General features: G+C 46.1%; 1 protein-coding gene across 1 annotated transcript in view; it reads left to right on the top strand.

Annotated features, from left to right (window-relative positions):
- Window positions 1–24,099, top strand: part of LOC143815175 (uncharacterized) — a 47,300-nt gene extending 23,201 nt beyond the window's left edge. Inside the window, exons 4-9 of the mRNA XM_077294130.1 lie at window positions 1,292–1,410; window positions 2,095–2,196; window positions 2,325–2,557; window positions 4,768–4,840; window positions 23,322–23,384; window positions 23,648–24,099. Of these exons, the coding sequence (XP_077150245.1) occupies window positions 1,292–1,410; window positions 2,095–2,196; window positions 2,325–2,557; window positions 4,768–4,840; window positions 23,322–23,384; window positions 23,648–23,833 (776 nt within the window). The 3' untranslated portion in view covers window positions 23,834–24,099. The remainder of the gene's footprint in view (window positions 1–1,291; window positions 1,411–2,094; window positions 2,197–2,324; window positions 2,558–4,767; window positions 4,841–23,321; window positions 23,385–23,647) is intronic.
- The last annotated feature ends 1,075 nt before the right edge of the window (window positions 24,100–25,174 follow it).

Here is a 25,174-nt window from a genome sequence, read left to right as displayed (position 1 = left end):
GCACTGACGAGGGCCAACAGCCCGAAACACCGTGTCTGCGAATTGAGATACTGATTTGGCTTTTATCCTAAGTCATATTGCACGACTCATTAGAGGGTTGATTGTGACTTGTAGGATCGCCACTTCCAACAGGTGGCGCTATAGAGTTAAGTCCTCTTTTTCTCAGAAGAGGCAATTTGCATGGTTTTATACCATAATTTTAACCACGTTATACATTAAAGATTTTAGTTTTTAAATAATTTTTCGCCGATGGATCTGTTGCTGGATACCTTTCCTTTGATATGTGCGAACGTTGAGTATTTGCAGAAATTTCTGCAAGGTTTCTGCATCTCTTGGCAGGAAAAACATGTATTTTTGCACAGCAATGAATGCTTTTTTTGAGCTAAATAGATATTTAAAAAATAAATAAAAAAATTTGATGTAATTTCTTGGTTCAACCACCTTTTTCATGCTGATGCAGTAGTAGGGCTTGGTGTGAGCAGCTGTCAATAACACCTAGCCCTAGGCTTAGTACTGAAAAGTTGTCCGCTCGACTCCCTCATTGCTAAGCCGATAAGTGTGTATACACACACACACACACACACACACACACACACACACACACACACACACACACACACACACACACACACACACACACACACACACACACACACACACACACACCGAAAACGCATCAAACTCACTGTGTGCAGACAGCCTTAAAAATGAAAAAATTATGAAAAAAAAAATAATCTGCAGCTTAACAAATTTCTGGGATAGATTATACTTAGAAATGTAGTACTCTGCTACATGTAATATAGCCAGTTATGTGGATTCTGCCCAAAAACTGCTGAAACTCTGCTTGCAACAAGCTTTGCATTCACTAAGATGAGATCGCCCTATAGTGTACGTTAGGTTTTTATAAACTGATATTTAAAAAAAAAAAAAAAGTGTCATGTAAAATCTTTGGTGCATTTTGCATGAGTGAACCCTGGTAACGTGTTTCGGCGACAATTGAAACTCCAAAATCTATGCTATGTACCACATCAAGAGCGTTAAATAAATAGTGTACTTACAAAATCAGACCAAAAACGTTTTTTTTTTTTTTTTTTTCTTTTAAAGCAATTTTAAGAGAAATTTTTCAGCCAGGAAAATCCATGTAAAAAAAAAACTAAGGGATTTTTGTGCATTTTTCTTGCTGATATTACCTACAGAAGTGGAGTAGCTTTTGCAAATATCTTGTTTGGGTTTTTTTTTTCTCAAAAAACTTTAACGAAAAACCTGTTATCATTTGTGTATTGTAATATAGGATTAAATCAGATGCGTATATCAGGTATCATAAGAAAGATGGCCGGATACGAGTGTCGAAATGAGGACCTGGAATTTCTCAAGCATATGCAACACCTAGAGAAAGCTAAAATGTTAAAGGTACGAACATCCGGGAAACCACATTACAAGTGGGTTTATATTGTAGGAAACGCTACATTTTTGGGTATGTCCACATGGTGCCTTTCAGACAGGTTCACTCCAAAACAACATTGTGCTTTCGGAGGCGTCTATCCTTTGAAAAACTTGTTGCTTTAACCTGCCTGGTAAACATGGTGTCTACACATACTCATATATTCATATATACACGTACTTGCATATATCTTTCCAAGTTCCCCCAAGGGGACTTGGACCTGCGATGAGGCACAGCCATAAATGCTACTTACACAGCGATGCTTGGCGATAGTTGTGATCACTATACCACAGCTGGTATCTGTCCCATCTGGAGCACGATCGACCCCTTTATACTCACACCCGACATATGGTGTAAGTAGGGGCTAGAGCTCATTACAGGGGTTACTCCCAAACCCCCCCCCACCAAAAAAAAAAAAAACCAAAAAAAACCCACCCTATTCTGACTGCTGGGCCCACGTTCTTGTACCCAGGTGAAATACTTCTGTCTTGTGACCGAGGATCCCATACACAATAGATGGTCCCAGTCCTGATGTGGTTGTTGCTTTTTCTGCTGCCGCCTGTTATCTCCCCTCCAGTAGATGGTTGTGTATGGGGTAAGTACGCCCACAGCTACCACTAAAATAAATTTTGCTATTTTTTTTTCTACTTTAGAAGGAATTACTGCGCCTAACAAAAGATTTTGCCACCGCAAATCTAGAAAAGGAATTGGTGTTTGCTAAGAAAGAAAAGATTGAGGGTGACATTAAGAACATGGTAACGTACACTTGTATCACTGTTTCTGTCAGCCCTATTAATGTTTACACCCCTCGCAGTAGGGGCTGGTGTCCAAAAAAAAGTGCAATGATTCATGTAAATCTTTTTTTTTTTTTAAATAAATATAGAAAGTTTCCTATGAAAGGACGGTGCAGCTGGGGAGAGCTCTGCTGGGCAGGACGCAGGATCCCACCGGTGTTTGCAGTCTCACCCCCGATGATGTGCTCAAGCAATTGAGCTCTGAGACTATTCAACACGTGCACCAGCAAACAAGGCTGCAGCTTGCGGAAGCTGAAAAAGAGCTTGCCAAATGGCAACAGGACGCTGCCAACCAAACTGCTCTGGATGAAAATCAAAGGAGGTAACACCATTGTGGCAAAAGATCAAAAGGTTTACAGCTTTATCATCCTGCATGAGACTCTGATCAATTTCCACCATTTACTCTTTCTAATCTGTCTAAATCCAAGCCAGTACTTAAGGGTTATTTCTAGTGATGAGCGAACGTGATCGGATAAGGTGTAATGCTTGGGTGCTAATAGAGAGTATTCGAGCACGCCGAAGACAATGTTTGAGTGTCTGCCGCTGTTCGACAGCTGCATCACATGCAGGGGTTGCCTAACAAACAGGTGTGAACACGCTCTTATATTTGGGGCTGTGGTTGTGTCTGGTTCTGCTATTACATTTAAACTCATACTAAATAGTAGTCAGTACACAGCTGCCATTATTTAAAGTGATTATGAATAACCCCATTTAGCTGTTCTAGTAAGTTTTTTTTTTTTTGTTTTTTTTCTGACATTTTCTTAGTTGCATTTTAGATCAAAAGTCATGGTCAGTAAACGGCTTACAACGCAGCAAAGGGATTTCATTGTTATCAGTCAGGAAAAGGGTACAAAAAAAAATGTCCGAGTCATTATATATACCATATGTCACTGTTGGCTTCATTTTGGCACAACAGTGACATTATCTAGTACTGAACGTCCCTCAAAAACTGAGACAAGAAGAAAATTGGTCCAAGAAACCTTCAGCAACATTAAAGGAGCTGCAGGAATTTCTGTGAATTAATGCATGCCAAAACAATCTCCCGTATTCTTCTTATGTTTGTCCTGTGGGGTAGGGTGACAAGATGGAAGCTTTTATTTACAAAGAAAAAACATCCAAGCCTGATTGTTTTGCCCAAACCTACATCAACACTGCCAAAAGCATGTGGGAAAGAACACCATACCCTCAGCGAAGAAGGCAGCATTAGGCTATGTGCACACGATCAGGAATTTTTGCGTTTTTTCGCGATAAAAACGCTATAAAACGCATAAACGCTTGGATATGCATCCTATCATTTAGAATGCATTCCGCAATTTTTGTGCACATGATGCGTTTTTTTCCGCAAAAAAAACGCATTGCGGCAAAAGAAGCATCATGTTCATTCTTTTTGCGGATTTCCCATTGTTTTGGAGTGCTGGGGGGAAAAAATGAGAAAAATCCGCAAAAAGTGTCAAATCCGCGCAAAAAACGCACGCAGAATTCCTGCGGAAAACCTCAGGTTTGTCAGGAAAATTCTGCATGCATTCCAGACGTGTGCACATACCCTTATGCTTCTTATTTGCTGGGACTGTAAATTGCTTTTTTTTTGTGTGGCAAAAGCGGTGTGTGAGCATACCTAAAAGGTGGAAAAAAAAGTTATGATTTTTCTTGTTTTTGTTAAAAAAAAGCCATGTCCTGAAGTTTTTTGTAGACTTTTACCATTTTTTTCAGTTTGGATCAGAAGTACTGTTTCTCAGGAAACAAATTCAGTGATTATGCTTATATAGTGCCATCCTAGCGCTTTAGACATCATCTCTGTCCCCGTTGGGGCTCACAATCTAGATTCCTTATGAGTATGTCTTTGGAATATGGGAGGAACCCGGAGGAAACCCACAGAAACACAAGGAGAACATACAAACTCCTGCAGATATTGTCCTTGGTGGGATTTTACCAGGACCCCAAAGACTTGCAATACCAATCAAAACCACTGGGTGGACACATGCATGCAAAATGTTTTTTTTTTTTTTTTTTAAAGGGAAAAAAAAAAAGTTGCACCACAATTCACAAGATGTTGAACCCAGAGAAGATATAATTAGGGACATGGCTGCATATCCATGACTCTCTTCTGGCACGTACCCTTTTAGATTCATGGCTACCACTGTAGTGTTTATCATGTGCACAATGAGTGTTGCCTTAGTCTAGGTCCACATTGCGTTAATAACGGATCCGTTAAACGGATTGCCCTAAGCAGCACTAACGCAATGTAACAGATTCTTTAACGCACCCATTGCCATCCATTATCGTAACACATGTCAAAATCTGCATGCGTTGGCGACGGTCCGTTACTTTGTGATTCACCTTCAAACGTGGTCTACCGCATTTTGGGTACGTTGGGTCTAACGCACAGTGAACGCATGTGTTTGCTGTGCATAGACCTCCATTACTAACGCATGCCGACGCAATGGTACCATGCGTTAGACGGATGGCACTAACGCGATGTGAGCCTAGCCTATCAAGGTGTTAAACATTGGTTGTCTGTGTCCTTTCATTTAGATCTCTGGCTTTGAAGGTGGGATCCGCTGAGCAGCACGTCAAGGAGGTACAGCATCGAATCCAGCAGCTACAGGTATGAAGTGGTTTGGTTCTTCCCATTCCTTATTTATTAACTTGTCCGTATTAAAGGGTTTGTGCAGTGTTGTTCACTTCTGCAGCCAGAGGCGAGGGCACGGCTGACCACAAGTTTTGATGTACCTGATGGGGAAGTGTGGACGATCCGTAAATACTGTTCGCCGATCCTGTTTAATAGAATTGGACGCTAGCGCAATGGCTGACAGTTGTGCATGTGTCCCGGCATACGTGTGTAAACGCAAGGTGATCGCCTCCCCTCCTGATGTGCCCGTAAGACGCACTGGCCAAACCCTCTAACTCTAACCCTAACCCATGAAACTAGAGGGTGCGGAGAGCTTTTACTGCACAGTTTAGGAGGCTGTATACTGAGGACAACCATGTCAGCAATTCGCTTTCAGCCAAAGGATACCCCCTATTAATACTGACTGACAGGAACTCACGATCATGAGGGCAGCTAATACAGTAGGTTTCCAAAACTGGACTGAAAAGAGCTTTTTCTGCAAATTGGCTTTCATTATCGCTTCAATGGGGGACACAGGTAACCGTGGGTGTATGCTGCTGTCGCTAGGAGGCTGACACTATGCTAAAAAGGAAAATGGCTCCTCCTCGGCAGTATACACCCACTGACAGGCACCAAGCACCTCAGTTTGTTCTTAGTGTCTGTAGGAGGCGGACCTGGATCTGTTCCCAGATCCGCAACTAATCCTTTTTTCTTTACAGGTATTGTTGCGTTTTAACATTTTCCCTTTGTCTTTCAGATACAGCTTCAGGGAAACGGGGTGTAATTTCCAGGACGTCCTCCTCCCCTTGCTGGGACAGGAAACACGCGAGTTTAAAAGGTCATGTCCCACCCCAATCCTCAGTGTTTTTCCTGTCCCTGCAAGGAAGGGACGCACGAGTGAAAGCTGCGCAAGCTTACCGGAGCTCAGGGGGATCGTGCGGCTTGCCAATACCCTTCCCCCGTCAAGAGGCTCAGGGCAGAAACCCTCCGGAGGGGGGTCCCTCTGCTCCAAAGACCAGGAGTGGGCGAGACTCCTGGTGGCAGCCGCTCCTCCCGGTGGGAGGCTCTCGGCTGCGGACGCCATCCACGCGGTGTGCAGCTTCCAGGAGCAGCGTGGTGTCCAGCACGGCGTCTCCAGACGGAAGTTCCCAGGGATGCGTCACTTCCGGTTTTTCGGCATCCGTTACCGTCACTTCCGGTAACGCTGCATGTGTGGGGGAAAGCGTGCGTTCCAGTGTGGATCGCATAACGGCTGAAGCGCTCCTGATCCGGCGCTGCGAGCTGCGGGGACCTGCTACCTTCATCATGGAAGCAAGTATGCCAGTCGAGGAGGGGGTAAGTGCGCATAGCGCAGACTCCCCTATCCGCACACAGGAGCAGGCTTACCCCAGTGCTTATCCCTATCTTATGTTATTTAAGGATAAGGGAACCCCTTCTGGCCCCTCTGGTCAAGCTAAAGGTACCTTCACACTAGGCGACTTTGCATCGATAACGATAGTGATCCGTGACGTTGCAGCGTCCTGGATAGCGATATCGTTGTGTTTGACACGCAGCAGCGATCAGGATCCTGCTGTGATATCGCTGGTCGTTGCTGAAAGTTCAGAACTTTATTTGGTCGTCAGATCGGCGTGTATCGTCGTGTTTGACAGCCAAAGCAACTATGCCAGCGATGTTTTACAGTGGTAACCAGGGTAAATATCGGGTTACTAAGCGCAGGGCCGCGCTTAGTAACCCGATGTTTACCCTGGTTACCATTGTAAATGTAAAAAAAACAAACAGTACATACTCACCTTCTGCTGTCTGTCACACGTCCCTCGCCATCTGCTTCCCGCACTGACTGTGAGCGCCGGCCGTAAAGTGAAAGCAGAGCACAGCAGTGACGTCACCGCTGTGCTGTACTTTACGGCCGGCAATCAGTCAGTGCGGGAAGCAGACGGCGAGGGACGTGTGACAGACAGCAGAAGGTGAGTATGTACTGTTCGTTTTTTTTACATTTACAATGGTAACCAGGGTAAACATCGGGTTACTAAGCGCGGCCCTGCGCTTAGTAACCCGATGTTTACCCTGGTTACCCGGGGACTTCGGCATCGTTGGTCGCTGGAGAGCTGTCTGTGTGACAGCTCTCCAGCGACCAAACAGCGACGCTGCAGCGATCGGCATGATTGTCGATATCGCTGCAGCGTCGTTTAGTGTGAAGGTACCTTAAGAGATCTGGCAAGGCCTCTGGGAAATCTGCTAGATGCAGATAGAAGACACCTAAGCCACAATCCAGGCAGGACCTGATGTTCGGGGGACTTATGTCACGTCAGCAGACAGTGTTCCCGGTTAGCGAGCATATTAAGGCCATGATACTGGAGGAGTGGAAAGAGGCGGAACGCCGGCTGGTTCTATCTAAGGACTTCAAAGCTCGTCTACCGTTTGAGCCTGAGGACGTAAAACTATGGGAAGAAATTCCCAAGGTAGACGTTCCGGTGGCAAAGGTGGCTAAAAAGACAGCCATACCATTTGAGGACTCGTCAAGCCTGCACGATCCCATGGATAGGAAAACTGACATACTATTAAAAAGAGCCTGGGAATCTTCCGCGGCTCTAATAAAAACCAACATAGCAGCTACTTCGGTAGCTCGGTCTATGTACCTATGGATGGGTCAATTAGAGGAGCACCTGTCTAATAAGACTCTGAGATCCTAAAGTCTCTTCCTATAATGAGGTCCGCCACGGCTTTTCTGTCTGATATGACTGCTGAGTCAGTCAGATTTTCAGCTAGAAGCGGTTCTCTATCCTGCGGCTAGGAGGGTGGTCTGGCTGAGATCCTGGTCTGGGGATAATGCTTCTAAATCAAAACTATGTTCAATTCCCTTCTCTGGAGCAAGGGTATTCGGGCCCCCCCTAGATACCATTCTAGAGTCAGCCTCCGATAAAAAGAAGGGGTTTCCGGAGGAGAAACTTAGGAAACCTCAGTCCTTTCGGAGGGGATTCCCCTTCCGGAGACAGTCTGATGTTAGAGGAGGTAGATCCCATAGAGGATCCTATAGGGGTTCCCGTAACCAGGGCAATAGAAACAGAAGTTTCTTCTTCCGTCCCTCAAAATCTAAGACACAATGACGCCACACTTATAGGGGGAAGGCTCCGTCACTTTGCGCACAATTGGGCCCGAATCACCCAAAACCAGTGGGTCCTTCGGACTGTGTCAGAAGGCTACAGTATCGAGCTTTACTCCCCTCCACCAGACAGATTTATCGTGCCTACGGTGGTAACACGAGACTCCCCTATGATGTTATGTAGGATAGCTGCGGAGACACCATCACGTGTTTCTCGACGCAAGCAGTGAATAGCCAGACCTTTCCCCGGGAGGGAACAACCACGGGAAGGGCAGCATCCCATAAAGGAAAACATCCAATACAGGAAAACCACCTATGCCAAGCATGGTATCCATCCAGACAGCTGTTTCGGGGTGTTTGCCCCTCATCAGTGTGGAGTAGGAATCTGGCTATTAGGAGCAGTGCCTAGTAAAAGGCTGTGAAGGAACAGATGATTGGCCTCGGGGAGACCAAAACATCCAACACCGCGGAGACACCATCACGTGTTTCTCAACGCAGTGATCCAGAACACTGCCCCCATCCCTTATGGGAAATATGCAAATGCATGTAGGATAGCTGCGGAGACACCATCACGTGTTTCTCGACGCAAGCAGTGAATAGCCAGACCTTTCCCCGGGAGGGAACAACCACGGGAAGGGCAGCATCCCATAAAGGAAAACATCCAATACAGGAAAACCACCTATGCCAAGCATGGTATCCATCCACAGACAGCTGTTTCGGGGTGTTTGCCCCTCATTAGTGTGGAGTAGGAATCTGGCTATTAGGAGCAGTGAGAAACACGTGATGTACCGGACATCTCTCAAGGTACCAGCAGTGTGTCGCTACGACCGACGGGTCCTCCGCGTGAGCGGGGGGAAGCGCAGCCGCCACTCCGGATAGGTGTTGGGGCTCCCGGCATTCGGCCGCACTCAGGACACCGGCGTTTCCAAGATGGCGCCGCACTGGAGGTGATAGGACGACTTCCGGTTCAGGGGCAGCGCTGTAACCAAGGTGTACCAAGATGGCGCTGCCCCGGAACCGGATTACTTCATTTCCGGGTCCCTGACTGCGCGCGCATGCGCAGTAGCATTTTCGGAATTTTTTATCCCTATCAGCCCTACATATAAAAGGAGTAGAGAACCAGGAAGCCGACTTCCTAAGTCGTACCCAACTAAAACAAGGAGAATGGTCCTTGAATCAGGGGATATTCAACAAAATCACAGACTTATGGGGCATCCCTGTAATAGACCTCTTTGCAAACATGCACAACAGGAAGGTGAAAACCTTTTGCTCCTTAGATCCCAGAGGGAATCCTCAGGCAGTAGATGCATTTACGATTCCCTGGACACAAACTCTTGCGTACGCATTTCCTCCCATCATCCTCATTCCAGCAGTTCTGCGGAAAATCAGGCAGGACAAATCCAGACTTATCCTAATAGCCCCCTTCTGGCCCAAAAGGGCCTGGTTCTCCTGGCTGAGGATGCTATCGATCACCGATCCCTGGGTCCTTCCGGATCTTCCGGACCTTCTGTCTCAGGGACCGGTGTTCCACCCCCAGTCAGAGAATCTCCACTTAACAGCGTGGAATTTGAGAGGTCACTATTGAAGGATAGAGGGTTTTCTAACAAACTAGTCTCTACACTAATGAAAAGTAGAAAACCTGTGACCACAAAAATATATGGTAAAACTTGGCAAAAATTTTTATCCTCCGGGGTCAGGTTGCAAGACGGGGTTCCAGTGACTGAAATATTAGAATTTTTACAAAAGGGGTTAGACTTGGGCCTTTCAATAAGTACCTTAAAATACAGATATCAGCCCTAGGAGCACTGTACTGTGAAAACATAGCAGCAAACCCTTGGGTGATACGATTTATCAGAGCAGCCGCAAGGTCCAAACCTGTAACAGTACAAAAATTACCAACTTGGGACTTGAACTTAGTCTTGTCAGCCCTGACAGAACCCCCGTTTGAGCCTGTAGAGTCAATACCTCTTAGGATTCTATCACTTAAAACTGCCCTCCTAATAGGCCTGACATCGGCCCGTAGAATAAGTGATCTCCAAGCCCTGTCCGCAAACCCTCCCTTTACACAAATCCTGGATGATAAGGTTGTACTAAAGACAGACCCTGCCTATCTACCCAAAGTAGCATCCATATTTCACAGGTCCCAGGAAATAATCCTTCCTTCCTTCTGTTCAGACCCTAAAAATAGGAAAGAAGAAAAATTCCACACACTAGATGTGAGAAGGTGTCTAATCCAATATATTAAATCCACCCAACAGTGTAGGAAGGAAGGGTCTCTTTTTATCTGCTTCCAGGGGCCTAGGAAAGGACTCAAAGCTTCTAAGAGCACTATAGCACGATGGGTAACAGACGCAATAGCCTTGGCCTACTCATCCACCGGGAACGCCATTCCACAGGGACTGAAGGCCCACTCTACAAGGGCTATGGCGACCTTCTGGGCCGAAAGGTCAGAGGTACCATTAGATCAAATCTGTAAAGCGGCCACCTGGTCATCACCCTCAACCTTTTCAGACACTATCGCTTAGACCTAGCCTCTTCATCTGACCTAGCCTCTTCATCTGACCTAACCTTCGGAAGAAGGGTTCTGCAGGCTGTGGTCACTCCCTAACCAATATATCTCTGCAATTCTCTCTCGTGTGCTGTCATGGGTGACTGAGAAAGTCATAGTTACTCACCGATAACGGTGTTTCTCAGAGCCCATGACAGCACCTACTTATTCCTCCCCTCATCACGTGTGCGGTGAGCACATTATTTTGTGTGAAGTGCCTTTTCATATAGACACGGTGTTTACTTGTTAAGCAATATGATAAAATTGTATATTTTTTGTTGTTGTGACTAACCTGGAGGACCTCCGATGCTCTGTAAACAAAACTGATACAGGGGAGAGGTACCGCCCTTTTATCCTGTTGGTTTCCTGTCCCTGAAGGGCAGATCCCCTCTCTCTCTGGTGTGCTGTCATGGGCTCTGAGAAACACCGTTATCGGTGAGTAACTATGACTTTTGTCTGGTCAACATACTGCTTTTGGGAGGAAAGTTCTCCAAGCGGTAATCCCACCCTGAGGAGGTGCTTTGGTACTCTCCAGGGTGCTGTCAGGAGGACATCCTGGAAAATAGGTATTAAGCTTACCGTTAATGATGTTTCCAGGAGTCCATTCTGACAGCACGGGTAGTTCCCTCCCTGTAATATCTGTATCATGTATGTAACATGTTCCTAACGTATGATGTAATATGTTTTGGATACTATGTAATATGTTTACCATTAAATAGTTTTTCTCTGCATATCCTTGTAGCGGTTCTTGTTACAACACTGAGGATTGGGGTGGGACATGACCTTTTAAACTCGTGTGTTTCCTGTCCCAGCAAGGGGAGGAGGACGTCCTCCAGGGTGCTGTCAGGATGGACTCCTGGAAACATCATTAACGGTAAGCTTAATACCTATTTTCTCACCCTGCCTTCCCATATTATGCGGCTGAGCGAGCAGTGTGGTGTTACCCACATCGCAACTCTCAGGCCCACAGGCAGGACACTATCCCCTGTCACCTTCACAGGTGCTCCAAGGCTGATTCCCAGTGGCCAGTCCTTGCCATTTCCCTCCTCGCTCCTCTCCTCGGAGAGGGCTGAGAGGAAGACTGTGGTCACCAGCAGTGACCTCCCCCCTTTTCTGAAGGGGTTGATGCCGTCTTCTACACTGTTCGGAGACTGTGGGAAGAAGGATTTTCGTCTACAGCGACCCTCTCCACAAGGGCCCCTGGACGATCCTCCCCTCATCTCCAAGTGGAGCCGGACATCTCTCAAGGTACCAGCAGTGTGTCGTGTATTATCCGCTCCGTCCCTACACCGGGTCTGAGGCGTCCGCGCCTTTTGTTTTCACATGGGGGGTTCCCTTCACGGGTATATCACTGCCCGGAACCTTCTTTCTCTGCCTCACACTTTACCCGCGTCAGGACGCCGCACAGAACATGGCGTCACTGAACGACAGCGGCTATTATTTTTTTCTTCATCCCCCGCCTGTCCTGGCCAGAGCCCCCCGCACTAAGCGTGCGTATTTATCACGCGCTTTCTCCCCCATCACGGGATCTCCTCTCCCTACCCGGTGCACTACTTCGGCGGCATAACCAATACAAGGGGCCCCTATTCCCTTATGCCGTGAGACGTGGCCAATTTTCATGCGCGGACTAGGACTTTTGTTAATGCCTTTTTTCCAGTTCTGTCTCTGCGGGTCCCGAGCCTTCGCATAATGCTATGTCCTCTGTTAATTTAGCCCCCGGTTTTGGGCCTTCTCCAGACTCGTGTAGCCACGCCCCCTTACCGGGCCACAGCCACTCAGCGGTCACCTTCCACTTAGCCACACCCCTTTACTGGACCCTCGGCCAATCACGCCATGCCCCCCCCTTTCGATGAGCGCATTTTCTTGGCATAATGAGAGAGTGTGTTTTCTCAATCCCTCTCCCGGTCACACGAGACTTGCCCCCCGCATAGTGCGTCTGTCTGCAAGGCGTGTGAAGATTCATGCAGTGTCTGTCACCATCGACTTCCAGCTCCAAAGGGCACAGCAGGCATCCATCACTAACCTGCACTGGATCTGGGGGACTCAACAGACGGCGCTGTCACTGCTCAGGCTGCAATCAGGTAGGACCAGCCCAGACTGGTTTATTTTCTTTCTTCACAAGGGCTTAGCTCTCCCCAGCAGTAGCCCTAGTCCCTCACGCTTGCCCTTTCTCAGGGAGGCCCATTCCTGTCCCTATAATCCACGACGCCTGTGCCATCTGTTAAAGAGGAGTGGCATTCAGACCAGCCCTGGATGAGAGCACTCCCCTCCCTCTGGAGTGGGTTGTTGCCATGTCGCATTCGGTCCCAGACCTGACAAAAGTTTCACAGTCTCTGGTCCAGGTCCTGGAGCGACTTCCACATTTGTCTTCTGCCACCAGTGCTCCGAACACCTCTCACGGTGATTCACACGCACCTGACACCGACCTTACCAGGGACAAAATCGGGTACAAAGCAAAAGAAGCGGGTTCCTTCCCATGCCCCCTCCTCAGAGGTGGCTTTAGGGGTCAGATATAGATTCCCAGTCTGAGTCCTATACTGACCAGACCTAAAAGATGCAAGATATGCTCATTAGCCTCACCTTAGCAAATTACCCAAATTCTGAACCTAAGGGAGGACGAGGCACCTGCTCAGGAGCACTCCGTTGTCTTCAAACGGGTAAAATGTCCTTCCTGGCATTTCCCTAATCACAGGGAATTTGTGATGATTATGTCTAAACACTGGGAACACCCTGAAAAGCGCTTCCCAGGACGGAAAAAGCTATTCATTCTCTCTCCCTTTAGCCCACACCTTGGTGATAAAGGGGCAGAATTCCCTAATGTGCATCCGCCAGATTCTTGCCTGTCTTCCAAGACAGTCTTATCTCTGCTGAACAGTGCATCTCTTACGGATTCTACGGATAGACAGATTGAATCCTTGGCTAAGTCAGCCTTTGAATCAGCTGGCGCCTCTCTCTGTCCCATATTTGCCTCCACTTGGGTATCAAAATCCATGTCTGCCTGGGCAAGAATGCTTCGTTAAGGTATTTTAGGCTTCTTCGAATGAGATGCCAAATCTGGCAGATCAGACTGTCCATGCCGGCAGATGTCTCGTGACTGCTTCCTATTGATGTGGCTGGTTGATCCACCAAGGCTACCAGCAACATCGCTGCTATACCCCACATCCTCTGGTCTCTCTGGTTTTGCCTTCCAAGGCCCTAGACTTTTTGGATCCAAGCTGGATGACATAATTTTGGATGTCCCGGCAGGAAAAGCACCTTGCTTCCCTGGTCCAAGTCTAAAGTCCTTTTAATAGAAAAGGATTGCCTCAATCTCGAGACAAATAGAAACTTCTGGCTACAAAATCGACTTTTCTTCTCCTCCAGGAAGGCATTTCCTTCTGTCTCGCCTGCCAAGACATACATCACAGGCCCAAGGGGTTCTTCTGGCCATCCTTTTCCCTACCACGCACAGCAGTGATCGTACCCGTCCCCAGGAATCAACTTTTTTTGGGGGGGTTCTACTCTATTCTTTTCATAGTCCCGAATAAAGATGGGCCTCCCCTTCCGTTTTTTGACCTCAAGCGATTGAATTGTCATGTTCGGATCTGCCTTTCAGGACCGAGTCCCTACGTTCGGTAATCACTTCCATGGAACCGGGACAATTTCTTCACTTTCTTGTTTGTGTTCAGCATCAGAAGTCCCTATGGTTTGCGATCCAGGAGGATCTTTATCAGTTCACGGGCTCTCCCTTTCGACCTGGCCTCTGCTTCCAGACTTATCACGTCATGAAAGCTGTCATGGACATCCTTCATTCCAAGGGGATTCTCATATTTCCCTACTTGGACGATCTTCTGATCAAGGAACTGTCCCGCCGAGACTGAGACCAGAGTCTTCAGTTTTCTCTGGACGCTATGGTTCATCTCGGCTGGATTATCAACAGAGAGGTTCTCCCTTACTCTTGCCCAGCACCTGATGTTTCTAGGTTTAAGGTTCGACACGACCCAAACCCGTGTCTTCCTTCCAAAGGAGAGGTTTTCATCCCTCTTCCAGGGGACCCGTACTCTAAAAGGACCACCTTCTCTCTCCCTTAGGTCTTGCAGGAGAGTTCTAGGGAAAAGGATTGCAGCCGTGGAAGCCTTTCCTTTTGCCCATTTCCATGCCTGTCTTCTTCTGCTGGCCTTTTGGTCGTCTTCAAACAAGAGGTCCGTCTCCCCGGACGGTTCCGTGCTTCTACCTCTCTTGGTGAGGTAGTCCATCACCTGGTGACGCTATCGGCATCAGTCTTATGAAGAAGGTTCTTCCTTCCTCTCCGGTGGCAGGTCAGTCTCCTCAGTTGGGGAGCTGTTTTTTCTTCGTCACACAGCGCAGTGCCGCTGGAATGCCCAAGAGGGCTGTCTCTCCCATCAATCTCCCGGGGATCAGGGCAATTTCTTTTGCTCTTCGCCACTGGCATACCCTCCTTCCGAGCCAGCCGGTCCGCATACAGTCGGACAACGCCAGCACATTCTGGGGGTATAAAATCGGGCAGCTGATATGCAGAAATGGGGCTCCCCGTATGTCGTCCTCATGGCGTCTCGGATGAACCATAAGGTTTCTTGGTTCATTGCCAGGTCCCGGGATCTGCTAGCCATCTGTTATGAGGCTCGAGTAATATCGTGGTCACAATCCAACTGCCTTATTTTTTTCCGCCTCTCCCTTTTGACCCGAGAGTCGCGAAAGGGTTTAAGACGGAAGGGATCCCTGTAATCCTGATGGCTCAACTGGCCAAGAAGTGCCTGCTGAACATACTCATGGACGCCCACTGGAAGCTTCCAGGCCGTCCAGATCCTCTCAAAGCCCCCTCTCCCCCCCAGAGTTCACAGTCTGAGTTTAAGAGCATGGCCGTTTAGGCCGTAGTTCTGAGGGAGGCTGTTTTTTTCCATCAGGTCACTCGGACCATGTTTAGGGCCAGAAAACCAGCATCCTTGCGTATCTACTACAGATACTAAAAGGCTTTCTTCTGGTGGGTGTGAGGACAAGGGTTTGGTCCCTATGTACTGTTCTCTTCCTTCCATTCTTGGTCTTCTACAAGTGTGTCTTGACTCTGGCCTATCGTTCTGTCAATTCTTTTCCAATGAAATCTGGCTTCTCGTTCCCAGGTAAAGACCTTTCTTCAAGGAGTCGCCCACCTGGCACCTCCTTATCGTCTTCTGATGGATCCATGGGATTTTAACCTTGACTTTGGCGACCTCCTGCTGTTCCATTCAAGACATCACGTTTTCTCTCCTGTTATGGAAAGTTATCATCTTAGTTGCATTACGTCAAGCAGGAGAGTTCCCGAGTGAGTGGCATTGTCCTGCCGTTCCTCGTTCCTGATTCTACATCAGGACAAGGTAGTTCTCAGGCCTGTTCCTTTCTTCCTATCTAAGGTGGTCTTTTCACTTCACATTAATGAAGACATTGTCCTTCTCTCTCTGTCCCATCCCTCTGGAGAAGTCCCTCCACAAGATGGATCCCGTCAGAGCTATCCGAGTCTACTTTTCAAGGACTGATCCCTTTCGTCAATCTGATGCCCTGTTCGTCATCTCTGAAGGTCGCTGTAACGGACTCCCAGCTTCTCCGTTTACTATTGCCATTGGATTCGTTCAGCAATAATGGAGGCATACCGCGTTCAGGACGATCGGCCTCCTCCGGGGATGAAGGCTCACTTCACTCGGCTTTGAGGCCTCCTGGACTGTTTGTTACCAGGCCTTGGCTTTCCAGATTGTAAGGCCGTAATCTGGCCGTTTTTCCTGGGTTCATAGCGATGCCTCGTCTGTTGCAGGCCTGGGAAGGAAGGTGCTACAGGTGGCGGTTATGCAACGGCTGACCTGAGTCTTTTTCTTTGCATCTTTCTTGTTCCCCACCCTAGGGACTGCTTTGGGACGTCCCATGGTTACCTGTGTCCCCCAATGAAGTGAAAACGAAAGAGGGATTTTTGGTACTCACCATAAAATCTTTCTTGAAGCCTACATTGGGGGACACAGCACCCTCCCTAATTGATTGTGCCATCATTGGGCCTGTGTGCCATTCGGTGTTGGTTGGTACATATGTTCAGTTTTTGGTTGCTTCTCCTACTGCTTTAACACTAACTAAGGTACTTGGTGCCTGTCGGTGGGTGTATCCTGCGAAGGAGGAGCTATTTTCCTTTTGATGCATAGTGTCAGCCTCCTAGCGACAGCAGCATACACCCATGGTTACCTGTGTCCCCCAATGAAGGCTCCAAGAAAGATTTTACGGTGAGTATCAAAAATCCCTCTTTTTCAGTTTTACCGTGAAAACTGTACTGCCATTAACCCCTTTCTGACATCGGACGTACTATCCCGTCGAGGTGGGGTGGGCCCGTATGACCACCGACGGGATAGTACGTCCAGCGCGATCGGCGGCGCTCACGGGGGGAGCGCGGCCGATCGCGGCCGGGTGTCAGCTGCCTATCGCAGCTGACATCCGGCACTATGTGCCAGGAGCGGTCACGGACCGCTCCCGGCACATTAACCCCCGGCACACCGCGATCAAACATGATCGCGATGTGCCGGAGGTGCAGGGAAGCATCGCGCAGGGAGGGGGCTCCCTGCGGGCTTCCCTGAGCCCCCCGCAGCAACGCGATGTGATCGCGTTGCTGCGAGGGTCTTACCTCCCTCCCTGCCTGCTCCAGACCCGGATCCAAGATGGCCGCGGATCCGGGTCCTGCAGGGAGGGAGGTGGCTTCACAGAAGCCTGCTCAGAGCAGGCACTGTGAAGCAGCCTGCACTTCTCTCAGATCGGTGATCTGTCAGAGTGCTATGCAAACTGGCAGATCACCGATCTGTATTGTCTCCCCCTGGGGCAAAGTAAAAAAGTAAAAAAATTTTTTTCCAAATGTGTAAAAAAAAAAAATAAAAAAAAATATTCCAAAATAATGAAAAAAAAAAAAAATATTATTCCCATAAATACATTTCTTTATCTAAATAAAAAACAAACAATAAAAGTACACATTTAGTATCGCCGCGTCCGTAACGACCCGACCTATAAAACTGGCCCACTAGTTAACCCCTTCAGTAAACACCGTAAGAAAAAAAAAAAAAAAAAACGAGGCAAAAAACAACGCTTTATTATCATACCGCCGAACAAAAAGTGGAATAACACGCGATCAAAAAGACAGATATAAATAACCATGGTACTGCTGAAAGCGTCATCTTGTCCCGCAAATAACGAGCCACCATACAGCATGATCAGCAAAAAAATAAAAAAAGTTATAGTCCTGAGAATAAAGCGATGCAAAAATAATTTTTTCCATAAAATAGTTTTTATCGTATAAAAGCGCCAAAACATAAAAAAATAATATAAATGAGGTATCGCTGTAATCGTACTGACCCGAAGAATAAAACTGCTTTATCAATTTTACCAAACGCGGAACAGTATAAACGCCTCTCCCAAAAGAAATTCATGAATAGCTGGTTTTTGGTCATTCTGCCTCACAAAAATCGGAATAAAAAGCGATCAAAAAATGTGACGTGCCCAAAAAGTTACCAATAAAAACGTCAACTCGTCCCGCAAAAAACAAGACCTCACATGACTCTGTGGACTCAAATATGGAAAAATTATAGCTCTCAAAATGTGGTAACGCAAAAAATATTTTTTGCAATAAAAAGCGTCTTTCAGTGTGTGACGGCTGCCAATCATAAAAATCCGCTAAAAAACTCGCTATAAAAGTAAATCAAACCCCCCTTCATCACCCCCTTGGTTAGGGAAAAATAAAAAAAATGTATTTATTTCCATTTTCCCATTAGGGTTAGGGTTAGGGCTAGGGTTGGGGCTAGGGTTAAGGCTACAGTTAGGGTTGGGGCTAAAGTTAGGGTTAGGGTTGGGGCTAAAGTTACGGTTAGGGTTTAGATTACATTTACGGTTGGGAATAGGGTTGGGATTAGGGTTAGGGGTGTGTCAGGGTTAGAGGTGTGGTTAGGGTTACTGTTGGGATTAGGGTTAGGGGTGTGTTTGGATTAGGGTTTCAGTTATAATTGGGGGGTTTCCACTGTTTCGGCACATCAGGGGCTCTCCAAACGCGACATGGCGTCCGATCTCAATTCCAGCCAATTCTGCGTTGAAAAAGTAAAACAGTGCTCCTTCCCTTCCGAGCTCTCCCGTGTGCCCAAACAGGGGTTTACCCCAACATATGGGGTATCAGCGTACTCAGGACAAATAGGACAACAACCTTTGGGGTCCAATTTCTCCTGTTACCCCTGGGAAAATACAAAACTGGGGGCTAAAAAATAATTTTTGTGGGAAAAAAAAAAGATTTTTTATTTTCACGGCTCTGCGTTATAAACTGTAGTGAAACACTTGGGGGTTCAAAGTTCTTACAACACATCTAGGTAAGTTCCTTGGGGGGGTCTAGTTTCCAAAATGGGGTCACTTGTGCGGGGCTTCTACTGTTTAGGTACATTAGGGGCTCTGCAAACGCAATGTGACGCCTGCAGACCATTCCATCTAAGTCTGCATTCCAAATGGCGCTCCTTCCCTTCCGAGCCCTCCCATGCATCCAAACGGTGGTTCCCCCCACATATGGGGTATCAGCGCACTCAGGACAAATTGGACAACAAATTTTGGGGTCCAATTTCTCCTGCTACCCTCGGGAAAATACAAAACTGGGGGCTAAAAAAATAATTTTTGTGGGAAAAAATGTTTGTTTTATTTTTACGGCTCTGCATTATTAACTTCTGTGAAGCCCTTGGTGGGTCAAAGCGCTCAAAACACATCTAGATAAGTTCCTTAGGGGGTCTACTTTCCAAAATGGTGTCACTTGTGGGGGGTTTCAATGTTTAGGCACATCAGTGGCTCTCCAAACGCAACATGGCGTCCCATCTCAATTCCTGTCAATTTTGCATTGAAAAGTCAAACGGTGCTACTTCCCTTCCGAGCTCTCCCATGCGCCCAAACAGTGGTTTACCCCCACATATGGGGTATCAGCGTACTCAGGACAAATTGTACAACAACTTTTGGGGTCCAATTTCTTCTCTTACCCTTGGGAAAATATAAAATTGGGGGTGAAAAGATAATTTTTGTGAAAAAATATGATTTTTTATTTTTACGGTTCTGCATTATAAACTTCTGTGAAGCACTTGGTGGGTCAAAGTGCTCACCACACCTCTAGATAAGTTCCTTAGGGGGTCTACTTTCCAAAATGGTGTCACTTGTGGGGGGTTTCAATGTTTAGGCACATCAGGGGCTCCCCAAACGCAACATGGCGTCCCATCTCAATTCCAGTCAATTTTGCATTGAAAAGTCAAATGGCGCTCCTTCGCTTCCGAGCTCTGTCATGCGCCCAAACAGTGGTTTACCCCCACATATAGGGTATCGGCGTACTCAGGACAAATTGTACAACAACTTTTGGGGTCCATTTTCTCCTGTTACCCTTGGTAAAATAAAACAAATTGGAGCTGAAGTAAATTTTGTGTGAAAAAAAGTTAAATGTTCATTTTTATTTAAACATTCCAAAAATTCCTGTGAAGCACCAGAAGGGTTAATAAACTTCTTGAATATGGTTTTGAGCACCTTGAGGGGTGCAGTTTTTAGAATGGTGTCACACATGGGTATTTTCTATCATATAGACCCCTCAAAATGACTTCAAATGAGATGTGGTCCCTAAAAAAAAAATGGTGTTGTAAAAATGAGAAATTGCTGGTCAACTTTTAACCCTTATAACTCCCTAACAAAAAAAAATTTTGGTTCCAAAATTGTGCTGATGTAAAGTAGACATAGGGGAAATGTTACCTATTAAGTATTTTGTGTGACATATCTCTGTGATTTAAGGGCATAAAAATTCAAAGTTGGAAAATTGCAAAATTTTTGCAAATAAACGCAGGTAATATCAAAGAAATTTTACCACTATCATGAAGTACAATATGTCACGAGAAAATGTCAGAATCGCCAAGATCCGTTGAAGCGTTCCAGAGTTATAACCTCATAAAGGGACAGTGGTCAGAATTGTAAAAATTGGCCTGGTCATTAACGTGCAAACCACCCTTGGGGGTGAAGGGGTTAACAAACAAATTTAAATCTGCACCATATACTGTACAATTGCATGTTGTGGTTTTTGGCTGCATCCTTGCCATTTTAGGACCCCTTAACACGTCGCCATACCCATTCTGTAGAGAAGCAGTGAGGGTGTGATACTGAGGTTCCAATGATGGCAAGGTCTGATATTTCATATGTAGGCTCCCCTTGTGCTACAGCCAACCATTGAGTGCCTTCAACCCATGCACAGTAAAAGTGAGAATTGGCAGCCTAAAGAGTATGCATATCATGAGTATCATCGGACTCTTCCTGGGCAGCGTTCACACTGATTGTAGGCCGTATGATAAAAGCTCTACAAAACTGCTGCACAGACTAATACTACTCCATGTTTTCCTCTGAGGGCAGAATAACGCATGGCCCTTCAAGTAATGGTGGTCTGTGTATTTGAACAAAGTTTGGTCACTAGTTGTGTGCATGTGACAATGCTGTGCGGCCTCATTCACTTTGCAGGTTTCAAGACAAAGCCAGGAAATAAAAAAAAAATAAAAATGTTTTATATATATATTGAATGTGTGTATGTCCGGGATTGGCATCTGCACCGTCGCAGCTACAGCCACAAAATTTTGCAGTCACACGTCTGGACCCCGAGAGCGTCATAGGCTATGTTGTGAGGTGAAATTTTAACCCCGCGCTTTCCAATTCACCAAACAATTTTGCCCCCATCTACATAATGGGGAAAAAGTGAAAGGAAAAGTGTTGGAGGCAAATTGACAGCTGCCAGATGTGAACAAGGGGGACATAAAGATAGAGAGCGATGGCGCCAAAGAGTATATACCGTACAGTTGCTAAGGTGGGGCCCCGACATGGGATACTCACCACACACGGGGATATGAACACACACAAAATGCGCCACACACTACCACGTGCTTGAACACATATACCACCCTCAGCACACATTTCACCACACATACACCAACCTCGCCACATAAAAGTCGAAACACAAAAGTCACAGCTCAAAACTCGCCATGCGCAAAATTCGCCCATGCAAAACTCGCCACATGCAAAACTAGGCTCACGCAAAACTCACCTCATGGAAAACTCGCCACACGTGCAAAACTCACCTCATGGAAAACTCGCCACACGCAAAACTTGCACACGCTGAAAAATTGCCACATTCACAAAAGTTGCAACACATGGAAAAGATGCCTCACACGAAAGTTGCACATACTCAAAACGCACCACACATAAAACTCGCCACGCGCAAAACTCGCCATTCGCAAAACTTGCTGCACACAACTTGCTACACTAACCTGTCACATGCAACTCGACACAAAAAGTTGCTACACGCATGTCGCCACACAAAACTCATCTCACAAAAGTCGCTACATGCATGTCACCACACGCAACTCAACACACACAACTTGACACATGAAACTCACCCTAAAACACACAAGTCTGGTATTATCCTTCAAAACTAAAAATCTGATTAATAAGCTGACAAACTACAAGAGCAACAAATGTACCATATAGGAAATCCGGCAGCTGTCAGTCACATGACCTGTCTATTATGTGCATGTGTGAGCGAATATATACTGCCAGGGGGAGGGCTTCCTGTTGGCTGGGGATTTATCAGGCTGCCAATTTAGTTTTCAAATACTGAGGTAAAAATACTGACCAAATAATGTGTGAACAAGGTCTAATACAGGACAGACACACACACACACACACACACACACACACACACACACACACACACACACACACACACACATACTATATACATATATACAGGAGGAGATGACACACAGGTATATACTATAAACAGGAGGAGATGACTTTCAGGTATATACTATATACAGGAGCAGATGACACACAGGTATATACTATATATAGGAGATGACATACAGGTATATACTTTATACAGAAGAGATGACATACAGGTATATACTATATAGAGGAGGAGATGACACATAGGTATATACAGGAGGAGATGACATACAGCAGGTATATAATATTTACAGGGGAGATGACATACAGGTATATACAGGAGATGACATACAGGTGTATCCTATATATAAGGGAGATGACAAACATGTATATACTGAGGGGAAAATGAGAGGTGTGAGGTGAAAATGAAAAGGTGTGAGTGCAAAATGAGAGGAGTGAGGGAAAATAGTGGAGTGATCGGAAAATGACAGATGTGAGGTCGAAATGACAAGTGTTAGGGGGGAATGAGGAGTGAAGGGGGAATGAAAGATGTGAGGGAGAAAATGAGAGGTGTGATGGGAAAATAAGAGAAGTGAGGTGCTATAGCTAACCACAGATATTTACTATGCCCAGGCAACGCCGAGCTCTTCAGCTAGTTTGTGTATATATACACACACACACGTGTGTGTGTGTGTGTGTGTGTGTGTATATATATATATATATATATATATATATATATATATATATATATATATATATAATCTCCTCACACACACGTGTGTGTGTATGTATGTATGTATATATATAATAATATAATTTTATTTAGTTATTTTTGGGCGGAATCTTCTTTTTACGACAAACCTGTGGTTTTGGTAATTATGCCGAAAATCTAATTTTACCCTTTTTTTTTTTTTTTTTTTTTTTTTTTTAACATCTGTACTTTTTGGGTGATAGTTTTTATGACTAAGATGTGAGTTTCCAGGGCGGTTTATGAGTAGTCTTGACTCTTGTAAGCCTCCTAATGAAACGTCCTGAAGTCTTTTTCTGAGCGTGGTGTATATCAGTGTGTTTCTGTAATGGTTTGCTCATGTCATTGCTGCAGCTCCTCAATGTATTTCTCTTCTTCTACACAGGAAGAACTGATCACCCTGAAAGCGCAGATCAAACGGGTAGAGGAAAATGAATCCGAACTACAGGCAAGTATCCACGCCTCTTGTTAGTCCTCTGTCCGGAGATACATTCTTCTTTGATCCAGAGATGTCACACATGTGTAATACACGATAGTGGAGATGGTGACGCTTCCATGGATGGTGGAACTTCACGGACTCCCATTTATCTAGATTTGATTTGGGCACAGATGTCATGGTGGCTTGGGTGTTGTACAGTAGACCTGTCTGATCAATTAAATGACTTCTTTATTGCCATAGACATATAGTTATTTTTATCCCCAACTCACCAGGTGACTGTGCAGATGAAGAGACAGCAGATCAGTGACTGTTTAAAAAACGCAAACCGGAACATCGAGATGTCTGAAGAAGAAGAAAGTGACACGATAAAGCGGAGACTGCAGAGGATTCTTCATAGGAAAGACAACTATCTAGAGCGAGAGCGGATCCTTCAGAGGCTGAAAGAAACCCTAAAATGACTCCAATAGCGGACTGTCTCTTACAACCGAGATTTTCTCACTTATTGAGAACTGTATATGATGAATATAAAGTATTGATTCTACTGAAAGTGGGCAAAACCCAGAAGCGTCACAGATGACGTGTCTTGGGTATACCTATACTGACCTATTTATCCCTTAGTTGTAAATGCTGAATTTTGTCCTCATGTCTTCTACTTCCTGCTGTGCATGGATTTATAACCACTCTGTAAATTTAATAATAATAAAAAAATATATATATTTGTAACTAAAATTGGTCCGGGAGCTGCTATCCTTGAACACTAACAATATTTGCATTAATTTTCACACCACCTACACACAAACCAATAGGTTTAGGCGAGTAATGAGCAACCAACAGAATCAGTCATGAAAGGCCCACTGCTTATTTCTCCAGTCACCTTCCACGACAGCAGTATCGAAGGATTTCTCCCCGCCCTAATGGGTGACAGGAAACAGAAGAGGTTAAATACCCTCCCCTTCCTGCAACCACCAGTGTTTTTCCTGTCCCCTATGGGGCATGAAGAGGTCTGGGATAGTGCTGCCGTGGCCTGCGATCGGGAGCACTTCTTACCCTTTTTATGCCGCTCTCCTCCTCCGGTGGCTGCTCCCGTCTCCACAGCTCTTGTGCAACTCGTGACCCCCTTTCCCGCCCTTCCTGCGCCTCCTCGTGGGGTAAAGCAGGGCGGTGATGTGTGGCCGGGGTCCTCCTGTAGCTCCTCGGCATCTTCCTCCTGCTTTGCTGCTGGATCCAGCGTCGCACGCGAACTTCCGGTTTGTTCCTGTGCGTTTCACGCTGGAGAACATGTGCGCATCGGCCGGCGTTTTCTGGAGCAGGCAGTAATTGGGGCGTCCTCTTGGAAGTTCCCCCCCTTCTGACCACAGGGAGGAAGAGCACTCAACCAATGCTGGGACCTCGATTTTAAAATCCTGGTCTGGGTATGCCTCCACGTAAGGCCCATTTGTCTGAGTTCTTTTGTGACTGTCACAGACTGACCTATGGACTGCGACAAACCCTTAGGCTAAGTGCACACGTCGCAGAATTGCATGCATATTCCTGCTAAAAACTAGCGTTTTGCAAGCATAATTAGCTTGCAGAATGCTAGCGTTTTCCAAGTGATCTGTAGCATCGCTTGGAAAAGTGATTGTTTGACAAGTGTGACCAACTTTTTACTATTGATGCTGCCTATGCAGCATCAATAGTAAAAAGATCTAATGTTAAAAATGATTAAAAAAAAATAAATGGTTGTTCTCACCTTCCGAAGGCCCCCGATCGCCTCAGCGGTGCACGCGGCGGCTTCCGTTCCCATGGATGCTTGGTGTGCA

Source organism: Ranitomeya variabilis, chromosome 3 (assembly GCF_051348905.1).
Source record: "Ranitomeya variabilis isolate aRanVar5 chromosome 3, aRanVar5.hap1, whole genome shotgun sequence".
Taxonomy (NCBI): domain Eukaryota; kingdom Metazoa; phylum Chordata; class Amphibia; order Anura; family Dendrobatidae; genus Ranitomeya; species Ranitomeya variabilis.
The sequence above is the reverse complement of the archived record's forward strand: the minus strand, read 5'-3'. Positions and strand labels throughout refer to the sequence as shown.